The sequence below is a fragment of the Callithrix jacchus genome, chromosome 2, assembly GCF_049354715.1.
Source record: "Callithrix jacchus isolate 240 chromosome 2, calJac240_pri, whole genome shotgun sequence".
NCBI classification, from domain to species: Eukaryota; Metazoa; Chordata; class Mammalia; order Primates; family Cebidae; genus Callithrix; species Callithrix jacchus.
The window spans coordinates 51,717,013-51,740,093 of record NC_133503.1 but is presented as its reverse complement, the minus strand read 5'-3'; the positions used below and the strand labels follow the sequence as shown (position 1 = coordinate 51,740,093).

Below are 23,081 nucleotides of genomic sequence, written 5' to 3'. Positions count from 1 at the left end.
CTATGAGTAGACTTTAATATTGGATTTTGTTAAAAACAATTAGTCTAGACAGTTCCTCTTCAAAGAGTTTCACTTTGTTACAAAGAAGGTGTTCATCTCCAAGAGGTCTTTACTTCCTTGTACTGTCTGTCTTGAAGTCTTATTTCTCTGTTCTTTGTCTAAAGTTAACTTGCCTGCCAATCTATCATCCCCTCCCTGCCTGCTGTGCTTAGGCATGCCCACCAAGAAATCACCCCCTCCCTTCTGTAACAGCTTTCCCCACTGAAAATGTTCTTCCCTGCGCTCTTCAAATTAGCTAATTGCGTTTAGCTTAGACTGTGCTGTATGACCCCAACCATTAAGGGAAAAATCTAGCAGCTAAGGCCAACTGTGTTAAGAATTAAAAGCACCTGCTTTCCTTTGTTTGTGGTGTCCTTGCCATTGCTCCATCTGTGAGATGCACCCTTCCATAGAAGCAAATTTGTCTTGCTGAGAAAATTTATGTTTGAGTGATATTTTTTGTGGTACTGAAAATTTGTTTCTAACAGATTTACATCCTCTGAAACACCAATTTTGTCTCTCCAATTCCAGTGCACAGCACTGTTTATTAAATTAACTATTAGAGGTCATTTGACTTGGATCAAGGAGTTCATTCAAATTGCATGTTTTGACAGTTTCAGTACTGGCTGACTTAGCATGCAAATCTGTCAAAGTATTATTTCATAATTTAATTCTTCTCCTGCTTGGGTAAAATTCTGTGTTTTTTTTTTTTTTCAAATCCAGTCCAATGGTATAATCTTAAAGTTATCAGACATTTGTACTTTCAGAGTACCTTCCATGAAATTCCTTGAAAGCACAACTCTTTAGAAATATAATAGCTTGTGAAGGGCTTTCAGAAAAAGCATCCAAATTAGGCAATTTGCAGTGGACAACAAGACTTAAAACAGTCATGGTTAAAGATGCAAGTGACAAGGAAATTTGTTTATTCCTGTGGCTCATAATAATGTAACATAATAGTGATAATTATGACTAATAACATATATCAAGACACATCAGAATTTAGGAATTGCATAAAAGTTTGGAACATGTATTAATAGCATATTAATTTGGAATATTTCACCATGTAAGTGTAATTCAAAGAAAGGTTTAACATTATTTTTTATTACCTGAAAGTGCTTCTTGTGTAATTTAACATATCAGATAAACCTTCATTTATTATATTTGATTATTATCTCTCTTTTAAATGCTTCATGGGCCCTCTGGGACCTGAAGTTAGTTTGAGGTAAAAAGGACTTCATTTTGGTTTTGAATTTTGGTTTTTGGAAGTCTATGAAATATGTCAAAGGTTTAATATAATTGATAAAAATAGGATCACAGGCCATGGTAATAATAATTTATTTAGCCAAAATGATAACTAAAAGAATATAGAAAAAAATCCTCACTGTTTTATAGAGAGGAGACTCAATTTTCCAAATAATCAAAAGACCTAATAAAGACAGCACAAAACACAGAAAATCTGTTTCTCTTTCTCTCCCCTACCCCTTTTGTGGCTTTTGTAGTTCACTCAAAAGGTTAATGAAAATCTTTTACTCTCTTATTAATAATGCTACATAAAAATATTTAAAAGTGAAAATTGAGTTTTAGTTTTATATTAGTGTACTTTTGATATTAAAGCACAATTATATATTTTTTTAATTGCATTTTACATTTTGGGGTACATGTGAAGAACATGCAAAATAGTTGCATAGGTACACACGTGGCAGTGTGTTTTGCTGCCTTCCTCCTCTTCACCTACATCTGGCGTTTCTCCAAATGCTATCTTTCCCCAACTCCCCACCCATAGCTGTCCCTCTCCTATTCCCCCAAACAGACGCCTGTGTGTACTGCTCACCTCCCTGTGTCCATGTGGTCTCATTGTTCAACACCCGCCTATTAGTGAGAACATGCAGTATTTCATTTTTTGTTCTTGTGTCAGTTTGCTGAGAATCTCCAGGTTCATCCATGTCCCTACAAAGGACATGAACTCATCGTTTTTGATGGCTACATAATATTCCATCGTGTATATGTGTCACATTTTTCCTGTCCAATCTATCATCGATGGGCATTTGGGTTGATTCCAGGTCTTTGCTATTGTAAACAGTGCTGCAATGAACATTCTTGTGCATGTGTCCTTATAGTAGAACGATTTGTAATCCTTTGGATATATACCCAGTAATGGGATTGCTGGGTCAAATGGAATTTCTATTTCTTGGTCCTTGAGGAATCACCACACTGTCTTCCACAATGGTTGAACTAATTTACACTCCCACCAGCAGTGTAAAAGTGTTCCTATTTCTCCACATCCTCTCCAGCATCTGTTGTCTTCAGATTTTTTAATGATCGCCATTCTAACTGGTGTGAGATGGTATCTCAATGTACTTTCGATTTGCGTTTCTCTAATGACTAGTGATGATGAGCATTTTTTTTATATGTTTGTTGGCCTCAAGTATGTCTTCTTTTGTAAAGTGTCTGTTCATGTCCCTTCCCCACTTATTAATGAGCTTGTTTGTTTTTTTCTTGTAAATCTGTTTTTGTTCTTTGTAAATTCCGGATATCAGCCCTTTGTCAGATAGGTAAACTGCAAAAATGTTTTCCCATTCTGTTGGTGGCCGATTCACTCTAATGACTGTTTTTTTTTTTGCCGTGCAGAAGCTGTGGAGTTTCATTAGGTCCCACTTGTGTATTTTGGCTTTTGTTGCCAATGCTTTTGGTGTTTTGTTCATGAAGTCCTTGCCTACTCCTATGTCCTGAATGGTTTTGCCTAGATTTTCTTCTAGGGTTTTTATGGTGCCAGGTCTTATGTTTAAGCCTTTAATCCATCTGGAGTTAATTTTAGTATAAGGTGTCAGGAAGGGGTCCAGTTTCTGCTTTCTGCACATAGCTAGCCAGTTTTTCCAACACCATTTATTAAACAGGAAATCCTTTCCCCATGGCTTGTTTTTCTCAGGTTTATAAAAGATTGTATGGTTGTAGATATGTTGTGTTTCCTCCGATGCCTCTATTCTGTTCCATTGGATTATATCTCTGTTTTGGTACCAGTTCAGTGCTGTTTTGATTACTGTAGCCTTGTAGTATAGTTTAAAGTCCAGTAGTGTGATGCCTCCTGCTGTTTTCTTTTTACTTAGAATTGACTTGGCTATGCGGGCTCTCTTTTGGTTCCATAGGAAGTTTAAGGTGGTTTTTTCCAGTTATGAAGAAGGTCATTGGTAACTTGATGGGGATAGCATTGAATCTGTAAATTGCTTTGGGCAGTATGGCCATTTTCACAATATTGATTCTTCCTAACCATGAACATGGAATGTTTCTCCATCTGTTTGTGTCCTGTCTTATTTCGTTGAGCAGTGGTTTGTAGTTCTCCTTGAAGGTTCTTTATGTTCCTTGTTAGTTGTATTCCTAGGTATTTTATTCTCTTTGTAGCAATTGTGAATGGCAGTTCGTTCTTGATTTGGCTCTCTTTAAGTCTGTTATTGGTGTATAGGAAGGCTTGTGATTTTTGCACATTGATTTTGTATCCTGAGACTTTGCTGAAGTAGCTTATCACTTTCAGGAGATTTTGGGCTGAGACGACGGGGTCTTCTAGATATACTAGCATGTCATCTGCAAGTAGAGACAATTCAGCTTCCTCCTTTGCTATTTGAATACCATTTATTTATTTTTTTTCTTGCCTGACTGCTTTGGCTAGAACTTTCAGTACTATATTGAATAGGAGTGGTAAGAGAGGGCATCCTTGTCTGGTGCCAAATTTCAAAGGGTATGCTTCCAGTTTTTGCCCATTCAGTATGATATTGGCTGTTGGTTTGTCATAAATAGCTTTTATTATTTTGAGATACATTCCATCAATACCAAGTTTATTGAGGGTTTTTAACATAAAAGGCTGTTGAATTTTGTGAAAGGCCTTCTCTGCATCAATTGAGATAATCATGTGGTTTTTGTCTCTGGGTCTGTTTATGTGGTGAATTACATTTATGTACTTGCATATGTTGAACCAGCCTTGCATTTCTAGAATGAATCCTACTTGATCATGGTGGATAAACTTTTTGATGTGCTGTTGCAATCGGCTTGCCAGTATTTTATTGAAGGCTGTTGCATCTATGTTCATCATGGATATTGGCCTAAAGTTTTCTTTTCTTGTTGAGTCTCTGCTGGATTTTGGTAGCAGATGATGTTGGTTTCATAAAATGATTTGGGAAGGATTTTCTCTTTTTGGATTATGTGGAATAGTTTCAGAAGGAATGGTAACAGTTCCTCTTTGTGTTTCTGTTAGAATTTGGCTGAGAACCCATCTGGACCTGGGCTTTTTTTGTGCAGTAGGCTCTTAATTGCTGCCTCAACTTCAGATCTTGTTATTGATCTATTCATGGTTTTGACTTCTTCCCTGTTTAGGCTTGGGAGGACACAGTGTCCAGAAATTTCTCCATTTCTTCCAGGTTTACTAGTTTATGTGCATAGAGTTGTTGGTAATATTCTTTGATGATAGTTTGAATTTCTGTGGGATCTTTGGTGATTTCCCCTTTATTGTTTTTTATTGCATCTATTTGGTTATTCTATCTTTTCCTTTATATTAATCTGGCTTATGGTCTGTTTATTTTGTTGGTCTTTTTGAAAAACCAGCTCCTGGATTTTTTGATTTTTTGAAGGGTTTTTTGTGTCTCTATCTCTTCAGTTCTGTTCTGATCTTAGTTATTTCTTGTCTTCTGCTAGTATTTTAGTTTTTTTGATCTTGCTCCTCTAGCTCTTTCCATTTTGACGTTAGGGTGTCAATTATGGATCTCTCCACTCTTCTCATGTGGGCACTTATTGCTATATATATTCCTTTAGAGACTGCTTTAAATGTGTCCCAGAGATTCTGGTATGTTGTGTCTTCATTCTCATTGGTTTCGAATAACTTCTTTATTTCTGCCTTCATTTCATTGTTTATTCAGTCAACATTCAAGAGCCAGTTGTTCAGTTTTCATGAAGCTGTGCAGTTCTGAGTTAGTTTCTGAATTCTCAGTTCTCACTTGATTGCACTGTGTTCTGAGAGACTGTTTGTTATGATTTTCGTACTTTTGCATTTGCTGAGGAGTGCTTTACTTCCAATTATGTGGTTAGTTTTAAAGTAGGCATGATGTAGAGCTGAGAAGAATGTATATTCTGTGGATTTGGGGTGGAGAGTTCTGTAAATGTCTCTCAGGTTTGCTTGTTCCAAGTCTGATTTCAAGTCCTGGATATCCTTGTTGATTTTCTGTCTGGTTGATCTGTCTAATACTGACAGTGGAGTGTTAAAGTCTCCCACTATTATTGTGTGGGAGTCTAAGTCTCTTTGTAAGTCATTAAGAACTTACCTTATCTATCTGGGTGCTCCTGTATTGGGTTGGTATATATTTAGGGTCGTTAGCTCTTCTTGTTATATTGATCTTTTTACCATTATGTAATGTCCTTCTTTGTCTCTTTTGAACTTTGTTGCTTTAAAGTCTATTTTATCAGAGACAAGAATTGCAACTCCTGCTTTTTTTTTTTTTTTTTGCTCTCAATTTTCTTGGTAAATCTTCCTCCATCCCTGTATTTGGATCCTTTGTGTATCCTTGCATGTGAGATGGGTTTTCTGGACACAGCACACTGATGGGTTTTGGCTTTTTTCCAATTTCCAGCCTGTGTCTTTTGATTGGTGCATTTAGTCCATTTACATTTAGGGTTAATATTGTTATGTGTGAATTTGATACTGCCATTTTGATGCTAGCTGGCTGCTTTGCTCATTAGTTGATGCAGATTATTCACATTATTGATGGTCTTTACCATTTGGTATGTTTTTCGAGTGGCTGGTACTGGTTGTTCCTTTCTATGTGTAGTGCCTCTTTCAGGAGATCTTGTAAAGCAGGCCTGGTGGTGACAAAATCTCTGAGAACTTGCTTGTTCACAACGGATTTTATTTTTCCTTCACTTATAAAGCTCAGTTTGGCTGGATATGAAATTCTGGGTTGAGAGTTCTTTAAGGATGTTGAATATTGGCCCCCACTCTTTTCTGGCTCTTAGGGTTTCTGCTGAGAGATCTGCTGTGAGTCTGATAGGCTTCCCTTTGTGGTTAACCCAACCTCTCTATCTGCCTGCCCTTAGCATTTCCTTCTTCATTTCAACCCTGGTGAATCTAACGATTATGTGCCTTGGGTTGCTCTTCTTGAGGAATATTTTTGTGGTGTTCTCTGTATTTCCTGGACTTGAATATTGGCCTGCCTTGCTACATTGGGGAAGTTTTCCTGAATAATATCCTGAAGAGTGTTTTCCAGCTTGGATTCATTCTCTTTATCACATTCAGGTACACCTATCAAACTTAGATTAGCTCTCTTCATGTAGTCCCACATTTCTTGGAGACTTTGTTCATTCCTTTTTGTGCTTTTTTTTCTCTAATCTTGCCTTCTCATTTTATTTTATTGAGTTGATCTTCGACCTCTGATATCATTTCTTCTGCTTGGTCAATTTGGCTGTTGAAACTTGTGCATGCTTCACGAAGTTCTCGTGTTGTGTTTTTCAGCTCCATCAATTCACTCATATTCCTCTCTAAGTTGTCCATTCTTGTTATCATTTCATCAAATCTTTTTTCATGGTTCTTAATTTCTTTGTCTTGAGTTAGAATATGTTCTTTTAGTTCACAGAAGTTTCTCATTACCCACCTTCTGAAGTCTGATTCTGTCATTTCATCACACTCATTCTCTGTCCAGCTTTGTTCCCTTGCTCGTGAGGAGTTGTGATTCCTTGTAAGAGGGGAGGTGTTCTGGTTTCAGGTGTTTTCTTCCTTTTTGCACTGCTTTCTTCCCATCTTTATGGATTTATCCTCCTGTCTTCTGTGTAGTTGCTGATTTTTCGATTGCGTCTCTGAGTGGATGTCCAGATTGTTGATGATGAAGTATTTCTGTTTCTTAGTTTTCCTTCTAACAGTCTGGCTCCTCTGCTGTAGGACTGCTGAGGTCCACTCCAGGCCCTGCTTGCCTGGGGTACACCTGTAGCAGCTGCAGAACCATGAGGGTTGCTACCAGTTTCTTCTTCTGCTATCTTTGTCCCAGAATGATGCCCACCAAATGTCAGTCTGATCATTTCTTTATGAGGTTACTCTTTGGATACATGGGGGTCAGGGATCTGCTTGAGGAGACTGTCTGTACTTTACACTTGAGGAGACAGTCTGTACTTTATAGTAGCTCAAGTGCTGAGCTGTGAGGTCTGTTGTTCATTCAGAGCTGCTAGGCAGGTACGTTTAAGTCTGCTGCAGAAGAACTCATAAATCCTTTATTTTTTCCCCAGGTGTTCTGTCTCAGGGAGTTAGGGCTTTATTTATGAGTATCAGTTGTGCTGCTGCCTTTTTCTTTTTCTTCAGGGCTGCCTTGCCCAGCAACAGGGCAGCCTAGTCAGTGTCTCCCTGCAGAGGCTTTGCTGAGCTCCTTTGGGCTCCGCCCTGCTGTCAGTTTCACCCTGTTTCCATGTGAGCTCCCTGCAGTTATGTTTATATGAGTGTGGTTAGAACTGCCTCAGCAATGGTGGCCCACCTCTGTAATTGCGGACTCTCTCTGTTATGGCAGGTTGCCTCAGAATGGTGGGTTGCCTTAGCAACGTCAGGCTGCCTCAGCAATGGCGAACTACCTCCATAGGGGTGGAGTAACTCGGTAATAACAGAAGCCCCTCCCCCACTTAGCTGCACTGTTCTGGGTTCAGCTGTGCTTGCCGTGAAACGCTCAACCCTGAATGCTTCCAATGGATTTTTTTTTTTTTTGCTTGCTTGTTTTTGTGGGGGTGGGACCCACTGAGCCCGATCACCTGGCTCCCTGCTTCAGAGCCTTTTTCTTTTTTTAAGTTGAACAGTTGACTTTCTCTCAGGTGTTCTAGTTGCCTACTGAAAGGATGCCGGGATCTGTGTGATTTCCCATGTGGTGACCCACTGTGCTGGCTGAAACACTGGAGCTGCCCAGGAATCTAGCCTGGCTCCCTGTTTCAGACCCATTTAATCAGATGAATGGGTGAATCTGCCTTCCCAGAGCTTCAACTGTCAGCTTAAAAGGGCAACCAGACCAGTGTATTTTGTATGGAGAGCCATCGTGCCTGGGCGCCAGTGAAACAGCTGTGCTGGCCAAAACAGCCACGCCAGCTGAAACAGCTGCTCTGGCCAAAACAGCCATGCTGGCAACCCATGGGGCTTTTCTGCCTGGGAATTTTCTGGTCTGTGTGCAATAAAGATCCGTCTGGAAATGCAGCATCCACTCACCCTCTGCGCTTTCACTGGGAGCTGCAATCCTGAGTTTCTCCTAAAGGGCCATCTTGGATCAGTCTCCTAAAGCTCAATTTTAAAAACACTTATAATACATTCATTTAACCTGAGTCATTTTAACCAAACAATTTCTTTTACACTTTAGCTTTCAATATCCACTTAGTTTTAATCTGCTTTTTCTTGTTTTTGGTCCTTTCATTATTCTTCTTATAGTTTAACATTAGGCCTAGGGGGGTATTAGGGGCTAATATTATTGTTGCTAGCTTTATCCTTTTTATTTCTTACCTTACTTGGAGTATTTACTACTTTTGGGGTAAGGCTCAATTTCCCTTACTAGAAATATCTCACCTTCTTTTTTTTAATCCCCAAGATACTCTGATCAAGGAATACTTCACCACCCACTCTGCCCCCCTACAGCTTCTCCTACCTTGGTATATCACAGCCAAGGAATCACCACCCCTTAACCTCTGTGACTTTTCTTTCCTCGATCCTTCCTGACCACCAAGGAAATACTTTGCTGGCTCCTGGGCATTTCCTTCCTTGGTCTGGCACAGACTTGCATGGTTGCTGCAGTATGTGAGGATCCTTTATCCCAGATCACTGGCTCATTTCTTTCTACACTGCTGAGAGTCTGAGTTTATTCCTCGCACCAGGTTGGTCCTGATTCCTCACTCCTGAGGCCACTGCAGTGAGGTAGTGGAGCATGCCTTCTCAAGAGAGAGAACCAAAGACCACCCAGAAGGGAATGGGTCCCTGTATGAGGCACCAATTTTTATATGTAATTTTTTGGTGCTGCAAAAGAAGTAGCACTTGAATATAAATTTTCTCAGCAAGGCCACTTACTTTTATAGAAGGATATATCTCACATATGGAGCAATGTTGAGTGCACACCTGGACAAAGGAGGGAAAGGGGTTCTTATTCCTAATGCAGGTAGCCCCTACTACTGTTTCATTTCCCTCTAGGGTTTGACCACTCAGTCTAAACTAATTCTGATTGGCTATTTTAAAGAGAGCAGGGGTATGAGCTGGAGTGGCAGGGTGGGTAGTTTTGTGGGAAGGATGGTTATAGAACAGGTCAGAGCAGGTGACCAGAGGTTGAATCAGGTCAAAGCAGGTGACCAGGGAACAGATATGAACTACTGATTAGAACAGGTGGGAAAGTTGTTTACCCAAACTAGAGGCAAGGGGATGCAGATAACCAGAAAGTTAAACTTTAAAATGGAGAATTAAAGAATAAGAGAGCTGAACATACTGACATACTGATTCTTTGAAGAGAAACTTAGAGTTCACTATATCTAACATGATGCTTCTGGGGGACAATGGAAGCTCTACTTCAGATCCCGCTTGTAACACCCCCTGTTAAAATAAAAACTTTAAACAAATTTAACAGAATTCAACCAAACAAAGAATGATTCACAAATCAGGCAACCACTGTTACCTAGAGTGCATTCAGAGGAAAACCAGAGCTGTCTCATGGTTGAATAAAATTTATATGAAAAAAGAAAGTGATGTACCATAAACATGTTGCAGGAATTTTCCTTAGTTCAGCTAAAGATGCAGTTCTTTGTCCCACAGCCACAAATATTTAGGCTCGCAGACTACTTAAATTGCAAGACAGGTTTTTATTGGGTGAAAATGAAGAAAAGGAGGCAACAGGGACTCTTTCTAGGCCAGAGTCCCTGCTAGAGTACTTCCCTCCAAGGCGGTTGAATCCCAGGTTTTACAGGAAGAGGAGGGGCCAGGCTCCTCTCTACTGCAAATATCATAAACTTCCCAGGGCTCCACCTCTGTGGCCAGGCCAGTTGAAATGTCTCCAGGGACCTCCTCCCACCTGGCTGTCTCAAAAAATGTGAGGTAAAGAAACAACTAGATTGGTTACAAATGGATATGGCCGTTATTTGAACCTGGCTTGAATAGTTGGCTGACTGTGGTTGACTGACATTTGGCTACTGTAATTGGCTAAGACTTTGCTACTTGTTACACATGTAGGCTATAATCTCTTTACACATCAAGTTGAATTGCAGTTCATTATGTATGGAGAAATCTTTAGGATTAACTTAAAATATGTAAAAAGTCAGCTTTAGGCCAAACTTAATTTAACCCTAGAAAATCACCTTATACAGACAATACTTTAAGACCATTTCAAATATCATATGTTCATCTTGACCCATTCAGATCTTTTCAGCACAATTTTATTTAGTAAATGTATTTTTATATATTATAAACATTTTACTCAAAACTCTTTTACAACTAGAAGAAAAAGAGTGTTCCACACAGAGAAGAAAACATTAAAAAGTTGTTTTTAAAGGGTAGTGTAAAAACTACAAGTAAAAAATAAAATTATCATTTCTTTTTAAAATTTTTATTTATTATCTATTTTCAGACATGGCCTCATTCTGTTGCTCAGGCTGGAGTGCAGTGGTGCAATCTTGAATCACTGCAGCTTTAACTTCCTGAGTAGCTGGGATTACAGGTGTGCCACCACTCCCTGCTAATTTTTGTATTTTTTGTAGAGCTGCAAAAAATGCAGCTCTTCATGTTGCCCAGGCTATTTTGGTTTTTTGAAAAGAGTTATTCAGGTACTATCTTTTCTTTGTCTCTGAGTTTGATTCTATACCAAGTCCTATCATTTTTTCCTCCAGAATATTGTGACTTTAACTTCATTCCAAGCAAACTATATCTATATCTTTTGATTGGTCTACCCTTTGAACTCTTGGTTCTCTTCAATCTGTCAAGGTACTATTATTTACCTTCCAAATGAACACCAATCTAAATGTTTGACAACATACTCCATTGATGTGCCTATGTGAAAAAAAGTTATTCTTACATACTGTTAGTGGGAATTCATACTGTTACCCTATTTAGCATAGGTATATGGGCAATTCATATAAACATTTTTTTTTAAATATTACTTAATTTAATAAAGACAGAATTTTGCTATGTTGTCCAGGCTGATCTCAAATGCCTGGGCTCAAGCAATCTTCCCACCTTGGCCTCCCAAAGGGATTACAAGTCTGAGCTGCTATGTCCAGCCCAAAATTTCTTATATTTGTATATTTTTCTCCAGCATCCACCTGTTGAAATCTAGCAAAAAAATATGAAAAGATATATTTAAAACATTATGAAATGAGTAACTTTGCAATGAAAGACAGGAAACCACCTATGTGTCTATCAGGTGAAGAATGGTTGAATAAACTATAATACATTTACCCTTTAGGATGCTATAAGATAAAATTTCTTTAAACTACTGTATCATGATTTCCAAGATGTGTTAGGTGTGAATGACAAGGTGAAGAAAAGTACGTAAAGTATGCTACCATTTATCCATGCAAACGGGGACACAGAAACAAAAATGATTATTTGCTTATATATTTTATTTAAAAAATTATCATCAAATAGAAACCACCATTATATGCATTGGGTTGTTTTGTATATTTAATTTTTTATACACATACTTACATAATAATGAAACAAAAGTAAATAAAATCAATGCTAAAATCTAAAGCAAGATGAAACAAGTAAACTTGTATATCAAATTAAACTCACAACTAATGGAGTTAACCAAGTGACAAAAGACAATGTGATTTGACCATATATTCCTAGGAGCATATGCCCTATGGATATGCTATGAAGTAACAAGACTTAAAATGGCTTTAAGCAATCATAATTTTGGTGGTCGCATTGGGACACTTCTCTGGACCATTAGGGGAGTACAGCAAAAGAAGTGATTATTTCGGTAGTATGAAAATCAGGGTTCTCATATTGGGAAAGAGGAGATACAATTGGAAGACGGAAAGGTTATATAAAAACCCTACTATCTCAAATATTAATTGAAAGCATAAACACAGGATATCTTTTAACCATCTTTAAAACAAAGCTTTATCCATGAAAATACCTAAATACAGTGATCCACCAGCACTATTATTACCTGTCTTGTAATCTCCAAGTCTTATATCCCATAAAGGAGCCAAATTTTCTTACACCAATGGCTAAATTCATATCTGGCGTACATAATAGACATGCTGAATTTGAAATATTTTGTCATAGCTGAAAGCAAGGAAGTGACCACAGATTGTTACCTGAAGTACTTTCTATTGCCTAAAGGTGAAAATTGTGGTTATTGACTATTCATTGAATTGAAATGCAAACATGTTTAAATCTATGTGCTTATAATGATACTTTAAAAGCCCTCACTGATCATTATTTTGGCAACTTGTAAATTAAAGGAAAGAATCAACCATATATCTTCCATTTACAAACTAAACGTCAGGGACCAAACAGTTAATGGGGGATAGTTTTTCTCTACAGGAGTATTTCAGCTAATAAGTGAAGGCAGAATGATTGAACTTTTTTTGTATCCTGAGGAAATAATGGTCTGGGCCATGATCCCCAATGGCTATGACCCAAAAGGAGAGACAACCACTGAATTTCAGGGAACCACCATGAGCCTCTAATTGTCAAATTGTCAATCCAGAATCTGATCAAGCCTCTAATCCACCACTTATTTACAGAAAATACAGGAGAGAGAGAGGAATGTATTAAATAATACCATGAGTAGTCTATCAGCAATTCACATCATGAATTCTATAGGACAAAATGTCACTTCTCCAACAAATCAGTTTAAAAAAAAATGTAGAAGGAACCTATAGAGAGAAGAAGACTTAGGGGATATATCAGCCAATTACAAAGCATGGACCTTATTTAAATTTTAAACTATAAAAAATTAAATATCCATCTATACACATATATGTACACATATTTGTTTATACATGTAAGTTGGGAAAATCTAAAAACTGACTAGATTTAATATTAATATAATATTGTTCATATTCTAAGTATGAAAATGGTTTTGTTGTTAAATTTTTTAAAGGAGACTTCATATTTGAGAAATGAAAACTTACATTTATGGGAGAAAAAATATGTCTTGGATTTGCTTCAAAATAAGCCAGGTTGCAGGTAAGTGTAAGAGAAAATATGTATAAAATAAGATTGGCTGTAAATTAATAATTATTGAAGCTGAATGATAAATAGAAGTACATTATCATTTCTTCACGTTTTCAAGTATGTTTGAGTCTTCCATTTAAAAAAAAAGAGAGAGAGCGAAAGAAAGCCCTGAATAGATTGGTCCTACCATCTTGCATTAACCCCTCTCTGTCTCCCTATGGGTGAGCCACCCTATTCACGTTTACTTTATGAGTATCTTTCCTGCCTAGGACTTTTCTGTGCTGTGCTGTCTGCAATGAGCACCCTGCTGCATCAATCTGTGGTGACTTAATGCCTACTCCATCCATCAGACTTTGGTTCTGCTTTTACTTCTTCGAGGACACCTCTGACTTCTCTAATTTGGTTCAGATTTCTCTGCTTTAGGCCCCTGTGTTATCATTTACCTCTACTTTCTAACACTCATTACACTTAAAATTTTGTGGGAATTTGTATTTCTGTTAGCCCTAGTGAATACTAAGGTACCTAAAGATAAAAGCCAGGTTCGTTTAACATAACAGACTGGTATGTGGTTCAGTACACAGTACTCTGTTTGCTGAATGTTATACCACATCTGTTAAAAAGAATTTATAATAAACAGGAAGAGGTATATGAATAGTTTAGAAGGAATACATTCTAAGAAGCATTTGGTGAGTGAAAAAATGACTGCAATTTAATATCAGTTTTCTAAACCATTTCTCTTCCCCTTCACCCCTCTCCCCTTTTAACAACTCCAAAACCTTCCCCAAATGGTTTAACTTCTAATGATTTTAGTTTATTACCATGGTTCTCAAAGTTGAGTATAGGCAAGATTTATCTTGGGAGCATGTTAGAAATGCAGATTCCTCTACCTTCTCCCTAGTAAATCTGATTTAGGAGGTCTGGATGAGGTCCTAGAATCTGCAGTTTTACTCCATGTCATGGTCATTTTAACAAATGTGTTCCCTGGACTGCAATTGAAAAACATGGATAAAAGAAAACTGACTGGGATATATCTCTAGAAACTCTTGAGCTGTACTAGCAATAAAATTACTATATAATAAACCTAAATAATGTTAGGTACAAACAATAAATATTTGTTGATAATTAAGGACTCTCAAAAGGAGTTTTATACATAAATTTGTGCTATTTAAAGTAGATTACAGTCCTATGAACACCATTAGATTCTGGCTACCAACTCAAGAAAATAGGGTGAGTACTAGTGCCCCACACACTGCTATAGAGTTCAGTATTGGGAAGTCAGTGTTTTAGAAAAATATAATGTTCTGGTTAAGAGCCTAGGCTTCAGATTCAGGTTTTTACAATCTTTGTTATAATGCAATAGACTCTCTATACCTTTGAGAAATTCATTTAACTTAGCCTCAGTTGCCTCATCCTTGAAATAGGAGAGTTGGTGCCTTCTTTATAGAAATGCATAATGCTTAGATGAGAAAATGTTTGTAAGTGTACATGAAGTTCTGGAATATTGTAAGCACTTAAATAGTTTTTTGGCTTTCATAGAGTTTATGGTCAAGAGGAAGGCAATGACCCCCTGGGAAACAGGGTTCCTGTAATAGCTCAGCAAAACAGAATTGAAGATTTGAAGTCTGAGTTTTTATGCACTAAAGACATATTGCCTTGAATATCATGAGAAACTGTGACTGTCTCACCTAGTGAGCATGACATATAAATAAAGTATTTTAAATATTTTTAATAATTTGTGTAAAGTTTTTAAAAAAGTAGCAAAGACTACATGAAGTGGAAGAAGCTATATATATATTACTGAGGCTTACCTATGTTGCATTTTAGTACAACTGTATAATTGTTGGGCATGGAGAAGGTTTATTTTATTATTATTATTATTATTATTATTTTACCGAGGCCTATACTTGCTCTCTACTTCCTGGAATAAAATGAAGTAGATTTTTTGCTGTGACCTCTGGGAAATTTTCTGAATTCTCTATTCATCAGAGAAGAAACTCTGCCCTAAATTTAACAATGGTTAAAATGTTATGTTCGGTAGCATATAACTATATGAGAGTGCAGATTTGAAAACATTTTCCTACTACATAGTAACTATACAAAATATGTTGATTATAATTTATTTTATATTTCTATTTTACTTGTTAGATATTAAATGTTCTTCCTTAAAATACACTAAAAATTTCCATAATAATCCTAGAACTAGCCAATATCTACCATTCTTTCTTGAATGAACAATTATTACCAATAGAAATGGTGTTTTCTGTCACTTCACCTTATTTCAGCACATTAAAGATGTTACTTTCTGGTCTTCTGATTTGCGTAGTTTCTCATGAGAAGTGTATTCTGATTCTTATTTTTGTTGTTCTGTATAGAAGTTCTTTTTTTTCTGTCTGCCTTTAAAATTTTTCTTTAGTTTATATTTGAATATGATGTGTCCAAGCATGTATGTGTGTTTGTTTCAATATTGATTATGAATCAGCTGGTGTTCTCTGAACTCTTCAATCTATAGTTTGATGTTGTTAAATACTTTTGAAAAATATTGTCTCCATCTTACTCTTAACTATACATTATGCTTTGCCAATAACATAATTTGATAACACAATTATCTGTACTGTCACATCTGGAATAGTACAGTATTGATGGAAAGAGCAGTGCACTGACAGTCTCTATACTTGGGTTATTAGGCTGATTATAAAACAACCTGTGAATTTTTTATCAAATGACTGCCTTCTCCTAGCCTCAGTGACTTCACTGATGTAAGAGATTGTATCAGATGATGTTTTAGGCTCTTCTAATTCAGGAACTGATCTAAAAATTAAGAAGAAAACTGCATAAACTAATTGATACCAAGCCATGAATGGCCATCTCTGGACTTTAATGGTCATTTTCATTTTCAAAGAGAAAGTACCCCAAGGACCAAATGACTCACTAATTAGAGCTACACAATTGGGGAAGGAAAGACTTCAAGCAACCAGAAATTACACCATCACTTATTTCACCCATAGTGCCAGTTCTGCCTTGTTTCTTCTTTTCCCAACCTTTCATTTATTCATTCTGTTTATTATTCAACTAAAGATTCTCCCAGACATATGCTGAAATTCAGAGAGTATGTAAGATCATTTTAAAATGTAAGAATTCAAAACGCCAAAACTAAAAATAAATCTAGTGAAGAAGCAGGGAGAAGACCTTGCTGTGAGTCCATATGAAGAGGTCTATTTGTGTAAACTTAACTCTCTCTATCCAGCACAGTGTTGCTTGTTTCCTAGCACCAATTTTTACCCCAAGGTCCAAATCACAGTAGAAATGGTCAGTTTTTTACTTCTCCTTAATACAAATCAGTGTAGTGGAGCTTACTGCAGTGTTTTTCAGCATGATCAGGAGCAAGCTGGATTACTTAGAGCAGATGAAGAGGCATCAATAACCCTGTTCTCACTTAGGAAGAAGTGCTTTCATTGTGCTGCATACCTCTCTCACTCGTCTTCTGCGAACAGTTTTCTATGGTAAATTTACTAGAGCCAATTATCTCTTGATGAAACCCCAGAGTTTGGGCATTAGATAAAACTGAATTTGAAATGGCTCTTCCCTGCACTACATGTATATGTCCTTGAGAAGCTTATTTACTCAAGAGTAAGATTCCTCTTCTGTAAAATGATGGAGGCAGGGATGTATAACTAATGATAGTACCACCTCATATTCTGGTAGGGAGGGTCAAGCAGAATATTTCATTTGAAGAAGTCTCTACTTAACAAAAACAACAATATGTTATTTCAAACTAGTTTTGATGCTTTCTGGAGAGGCGCTATATTTTTCCTCTTTCTATAATAATTTATTTACAAATCATAAAAGTCCTAAAGCTTGATAGGCTGGCTATGTCTTAATCTTTACTTTCACTTAAAGATAAGAAGGATTAAATGTTATATATCTAACATCACATATTTAATCAGCATTCCTAGACTAAGGACCTCTTCAAGGAGAATTACAAACCACTGTTCAAGGAAATAAGAGAGGACAAAAATAAATGGAAAAACATTTCATGCTCATGGTTAGGAAGAATCAATATTATGAAAATGCCCATATTGCCCTAAGTAATGTGTAGATTCAATGCTATTCCCATCAAACTACCATTGACATTCTTCACAGAGTTAAAAAAATCTACTTTAAATTTCTTATGGAACCTAAAATGAGCCTGTATAGCCAAGACAATCCAAAGCAAAAAGAACAAAGCTGGAGGCATCATGCTATCTGATTTGAAATTAAACTACAAGACTACAGTAACCAAAACAGCATGGTACTGGTACCAAAACAGACATATAGACCAAGGGAACAAAACAAAAACCTCAGAAATAACACCACACATCTACAACTATCTAATCTTTGACAAACCTTACAAAAACAAGCAATGAGGAAAGGAGTCCCTATTTAATAAATGGTTCTGGAAAAACTGGCTAGCCATATGCAGAAAATTGAAACTGTATCCCTTCCTCACAACTTAGACAAAAGTTAACTTAAGATGCATAAAAGACTTAAATGTAAAACCAAAAACCATAAAAGCCCTGAAAGAAACCCCAGGTGCAATACCATTCAGGACATAGACATGAGCAAACACTTCATGACAAAAATGCCAATAGCAATTGCAACAAAAGCCAAAACTGATGAATGGAATCTAATTAAAGAGCTTGTTCACAGCAAAACAAACTATCGTCAGAGTAAGAAGCCAACCCACAGAATGGGTGCAATCTACCCATCTGACAAAGGTCTAATATCCAGAATCTACAAGGAACTTAAACAAATTTACAAGAAAAAGACAACCCCATCAAAAAGTGGGCAAAGGATATGAACAGACACATCTCAACAGAAGACATTTATCTTACCAACAAACATATGAAGAAAAAGCTCAATATCACTGATCATTAGAGAAATGTGAATCAAAATCACAATGAGATACCATCTCACAGCAGTTAGAATGGTGATACTAAAAAGTCAAGAAACAATATATTCTAATGAGGCTATGGAGAAATATAAACACTTTTACACTGTTGTTGGGAATGTAAATTAGTTCAACAATTGTGGAAGATAGTGTGGTGATTCCTCAAGGATCTAGAACTAGAAATACCATTTGACCCAGCAATCACATTACTGGTTATAAACCCAAAGGACTATAAATTATTCTATTATAAAAACACATGCACATGTAAGTTTATTGTAGCCCTTTTTACAATAGCAAAGACATGAAACCAACCTAAATGTTCATCATTGATAGACAAGATAAAGAAAAGATGGAATACTACACAGCTGTAAAAAGGAATGAGATCATGTCCTTTGGAGGGTCATGGATGAATCTGGAAGTCATCATCCTCAGCAAAGTAACACAGGAACAGAAAACCAAACACTGCATATTCTCACTCATAAGTGGGAGTTGAACAATGAGAATGCATGGTGGATACAGGGTGGGGAACAACACACATGGGGGCCAGTCAGGGAGTGGAGAACAAGATGAGGGAGAACATGAGGACAAATAGCTAATTCATGTTGGACTTTAAACCTAGAAGAAGAGTTGATAGGTACAGCAAACCACCATGGCACACATATACCCATGTAACAAACCTACACATTCTGTATCCCAGAACTTAAAAAAAAATTCCTAAATGATACTTCACTTTACCTACTTCCCCAACCAATGCCCATTCTTCCTTTTTACCCTGGTAGTAATAAAAAAGTTGCACTAAATAATATGGCATGTAATTTGTGTAATGGGTATATGTAGAAGTTAAATTTGTAAGTCCAGGAAATAGCAGAGTTCAAATACCAGCTCACCTGCTCCCCAACAATAAGACTATATGGAAGTTATTTTACCCTTCTGTCCCTGAGTGTCTTTACTTATAAAATAATAAATAAAAGACCAATGAATCAAGATCTATGGCCAAGACATTTATAAGTTCTAGAGTGAGAGAGAGGGGAAATCTAAAGGAGGATGACCTGGCAGCTACAGCATTGATTGCATTAGTGACAGGCAGAAAAAACTCATATTGAAAGCAAAGGCAGACTATAAGGACTGCAATGATATTATCCCCACTATTTGCTGCTTGTGTAACCTTGAGCAAGATGCTCAAACTTTGTGCCTCAGTGTCCTCATCTTTGAAATGAAAATCATAGGAGTATCTACTCCATAGAATTGGCATGAAGATTAAATAAATCAAGCACTTAAAACTGAGGCCAGCACTTTGTTATAAACAACAGCTTTTGTTAGTTTAATTTATTCATATGCCATTCATTTGTTTAAAAGTTTTAAGGTAGTTTTTGAAATGACATGCAATGCCTCTGTCTTGGACCTCTTTCTAAAATCTTGAAATTCTGTATCCCATAATCCACTAGATATTCCCATTTGGATGTCTTGCATTGTAGTTTAGATGCCCCAAATTGAACTTGTCTTATATGTAAAACCCCATTTTCTTCTATAGATTTCTTTACCTCAGTTAATAGTAATCCTATCCATCCAGGTATTCAAACTAATTCATCGGAATCCTTCCAGACTTTCATCCCTACCCTCACTCTTAATACCTAAACAGTCACTACATTCTTCCACTTTTTTCTATGTATTTATCACCTTCACATACCCATATTTCAAAGAGTGAGCCTATGAGGGCAGGGATTGTACCCCTCTCAGGTGTACTCATCTGATGTCAGGTAACAGTAAATCAACCTACTCCTGGCCATCCTGCCAGGGTCTAAGAGATTAAAGCCAGAGCCTGAAGCAAACTGAAGGTCTTCTGACCCCTTGAACTGAGAATTTTACCCCAGTCAGTTTTTTCTTATCCAAACTAAAACATGTTCTTGGTCACAAGGGAGACAGTTGGCAGGAAGTCCCTGAAAAGAGCATGTTCTCATTAGGGCAGTACAGATCCTCTCTACTGCTATCCTCAAAGTTGGAGGGAGAATTCTACATGCTCATGGTGGCAATTTGTATCTCCAGGGTCCCTGAATTCTCTTTTTACCTGCTTAATACTTGTTGAATCCATTCATTTCTCTCCATTCTCACGGCCTCTGATCTAATCAAAGGTAGCATTATTTCCCATCAAATTGTTCCAACTTTCTCCTCATAGCCCAAAATCCTCTCTGGAGATCCCAAAAAGATTCATGCTTTTTTTTTTCAAATAGGAATTTAGCCATGTTCCATCTTCACCTGAAACCCTTCAAGGGTTTAAAATAAAATCCAGTACTTCGTAATACTGATATGGCCCTGCATCTGGATTATTGGCCTTGTCTCTGCCTCTCCCCATATTCCTTCTTATTCTCCAGTCACAGAGGACTTTCTGCCTCTTTCCACTCACATTGGCTCCTCACTCATGTTGTTATTTCCTTCTGGGAAGCTCTTGCCTAAATCCTGTCATTTTATACCTTAATCTTCAAGCTTCATTTTGCACACATACCTTGTCTTCACAAAGCCCTTCCTTGACAACTTCCTGACAATCCCTGATACCTCCTACCCAGTGATTCTTGACTTCTGTGTGCAACAGAATGACCTAAAGAGTTCTTTTTGTTTGTTAAAAAAATTGCTTCCTATATAACCATCCCCAGAGTGTCTAGGGATAGATCCAATCATTTTGCATTTTTACCAACAAATATCCTTTGGGGTTTCTGACCAGGTAGCTCTCAGACCACACTTCAAGATGTTAACTTATTTTGCTATATGATGTCACATACCCTTCTTAATGTCTCCATGAAAATGCACATTGCTTTTTACATTACTTTTTAAATGTCTGTAGTCTCACTAAGTGCTTTATTACTAGGGCAGGGTTGCAGTTATAATCTTCATGCCCATTGCATAACAGATACTTAATATTTGTTAAATTAATGACAATTATTTTGTGATATATTTACTAATTTATAAAGAGCAATGTACATACTCCTCAACTTATGATGGAGCTGCATCCTGATAAACCCATCATAAATGGAAAAAAACATAAGTAAAAAATGCATTTAATACTTCAGTGAATCCCTAGTAAAGTCAAAAAATTATAAGATAAAACATTTTAAGTTGGAGACCATCTGTACATGTAAACCAGGCAGAGGAGAGCCTTGAGAACAGTGTATCACACTGCATCTAGGCACCATGCTTGAAATCTTGGGGACCTCTTGACTTTTGAAAAATGGCTACTCAACTTGATAGAACTCATTTATTTCAGCTGCTTCTACATAGGTCCCTTCTTTTCCTCTGCATGCCCTGGTGACACTTATGGTTTAATTGAACAGTGAGGTTCCTGCCACCTTCCCGGACTTTGATGAACTTTAAAAACAGAAAACTCCAGGGACAAAATGTTGCCACCAGCAAAGAAACAAGAGGCTCATGGTGATCTGAACACTTCATGGCAGCTCTGTGCTTTAAGGGGTCAGCCTTTATGGATGAAGGATAGTTGATGTTAAAAAAAAAAAAAAAAAAGAACTGAATCAGCATTCTGAAGACCTCCTTTCCAAAGAAGTGTTTAGCTAGGAAAGTACTGAGAAAGATACAGTAAATCTTAAACATGCCTCAGGTTACCAAGAGACAGCACTTCTCCCAGGTCATGCTGTCACCATGATGGGGTTAAAAACTGTAAAAGGCTTAGAAGATCTGAGTTAAAATCCTGAATGAACTAAGGTATATGGCAGTAGTTACTAAGTGAACAGTTAGAACCACTGAAAAATGAAGGTTTCTGAGTTCACCTCCATAGATTTTGATCCAGCGGAAAGTGAGTTGGCTGCTAAAAGTCCATTTTCAAAAAAACACCTCCCCAAGGAATTTTAATGCTAGTAGTTTTCAGACCACATCTTGAAAGACTAGTGTTTGGACTTAGGCAAGTCAGGTACCGTCTCTGAGCCTCAGTCTTTTCAACTACAAAATGGAGATGAAAACTGCAGCTTGACCTATTTCACAAGATTGTTTTAGGAAATCCTAAATTTTATGACAGTCATAAAGTACTCTAGACATATAGAAAATTTGTTATGAGTATTCATATTATTAATAATTTCAGGAAATGTATAAATTATAGATGGCTTATAAATGATGTAACCCAAGGGAATAGTTAACAATTAGAATTTGAAGATCTACTTGATTTATGAGGACAAGACACATCTGTCTTAATTTATGTTGTATCTCCAGTGCCTGCCATTGAGTAGATGCTCAAAAATACTATTGAATAGGAAAAGAAATGCTTTCTCTTTGATAGCTATGAGATGACTTAACACCCCCTCAAATGCCTCCAGAGGTTTATTCCCCCTCTTTTGCCAGGATCAGCCTTGAATGTGACAAAACTTTAGGGACCTGCAGCAACACTGACTTTGTTGACTTAAGACCGCTCTTTACTGTCCCAGGTCTGTGGAATCACCTGTGTTCTGGATTTGTCTTCTTGAAACACTCAGAATATAAAACCACATATTTGGGGCTGAGGACGATTTTCTTGAGAAGTGTCTCCTTGCAACTACTTTTGCTCTTTTTAAAAAGGAGACCGTGGATCCCTAGCTGAGTGTCAGAGATAACTTCCTGCAATTCTCTGAGGTTATCAGCACCTCTTCCTCAGCCATCTTTTTATGCTTACCTGTACTCTGGCACCTGATGAGCCCACCAGCAGAGACAAAATTTCTCAACCCTGACTTGTGTTAAATAAAAGGCCCAAGTCAGGTAGGAAACACAGAGAAAAATCAGGTGGGTGGCTTGAGTCTGCAGAGGCAGAGCAGGGAACTTGCTGACTGCAGCAGGAGTAGCTACATTGCCATGACAATGAGCAAGCTGATCACTTTAGCACCATCACTCACTCCCTAGACATGGCCTCTATGGGGGACAAAGGGAACACATGTCTCTCCCAAGGGCTTTGGTACTAATACAGGGGCTGCTTTCTCTGCAAGATGACTAAAT

The 23,081-nt window shown here is 37.2% G+C and overlaps 1 protein-coding gene across 11 annotated transcripts in view; it reads left to right on the top strand.

Annotated features, from left to right (window-relative positions):
* Nucleotides 1-23,081, top strand: part of LOC118150612 (uncharacterized) — a 325,444-nt gene that overhangs the window by 204,234 nt on the left and 98,129 nt on the right. For 8 of the 11 annotated variants that reach the window (XR_004738734.3, XR_004738733.3, XR_013532492.1 and 5 more), the window contains one exon: nucleotides 13,119-13,204. The exons of 1 other annotated variant lie outside the window; for it this stretch is intronic. Coding sequence is in view for 2 of the 10 variants with exons in the window: in XM_078365771.1 (XP_078221897.1) it covers nucleotides 13,119-13,204; nucleotides 14,729-14,849 (207 nt within the window). In the remaining 8 variants the exon portion in view is untranslated. Of the gene's footprint in view, nucleotides 1-13,118; nucleotides 13,205-14,728; nucleotides 14,862-23,081 lie in introns of those variants that run through there. 2 more of the 11 variants (XM_078365771.1, XM_078365770.1) reach the window with 1 other exon arrangement.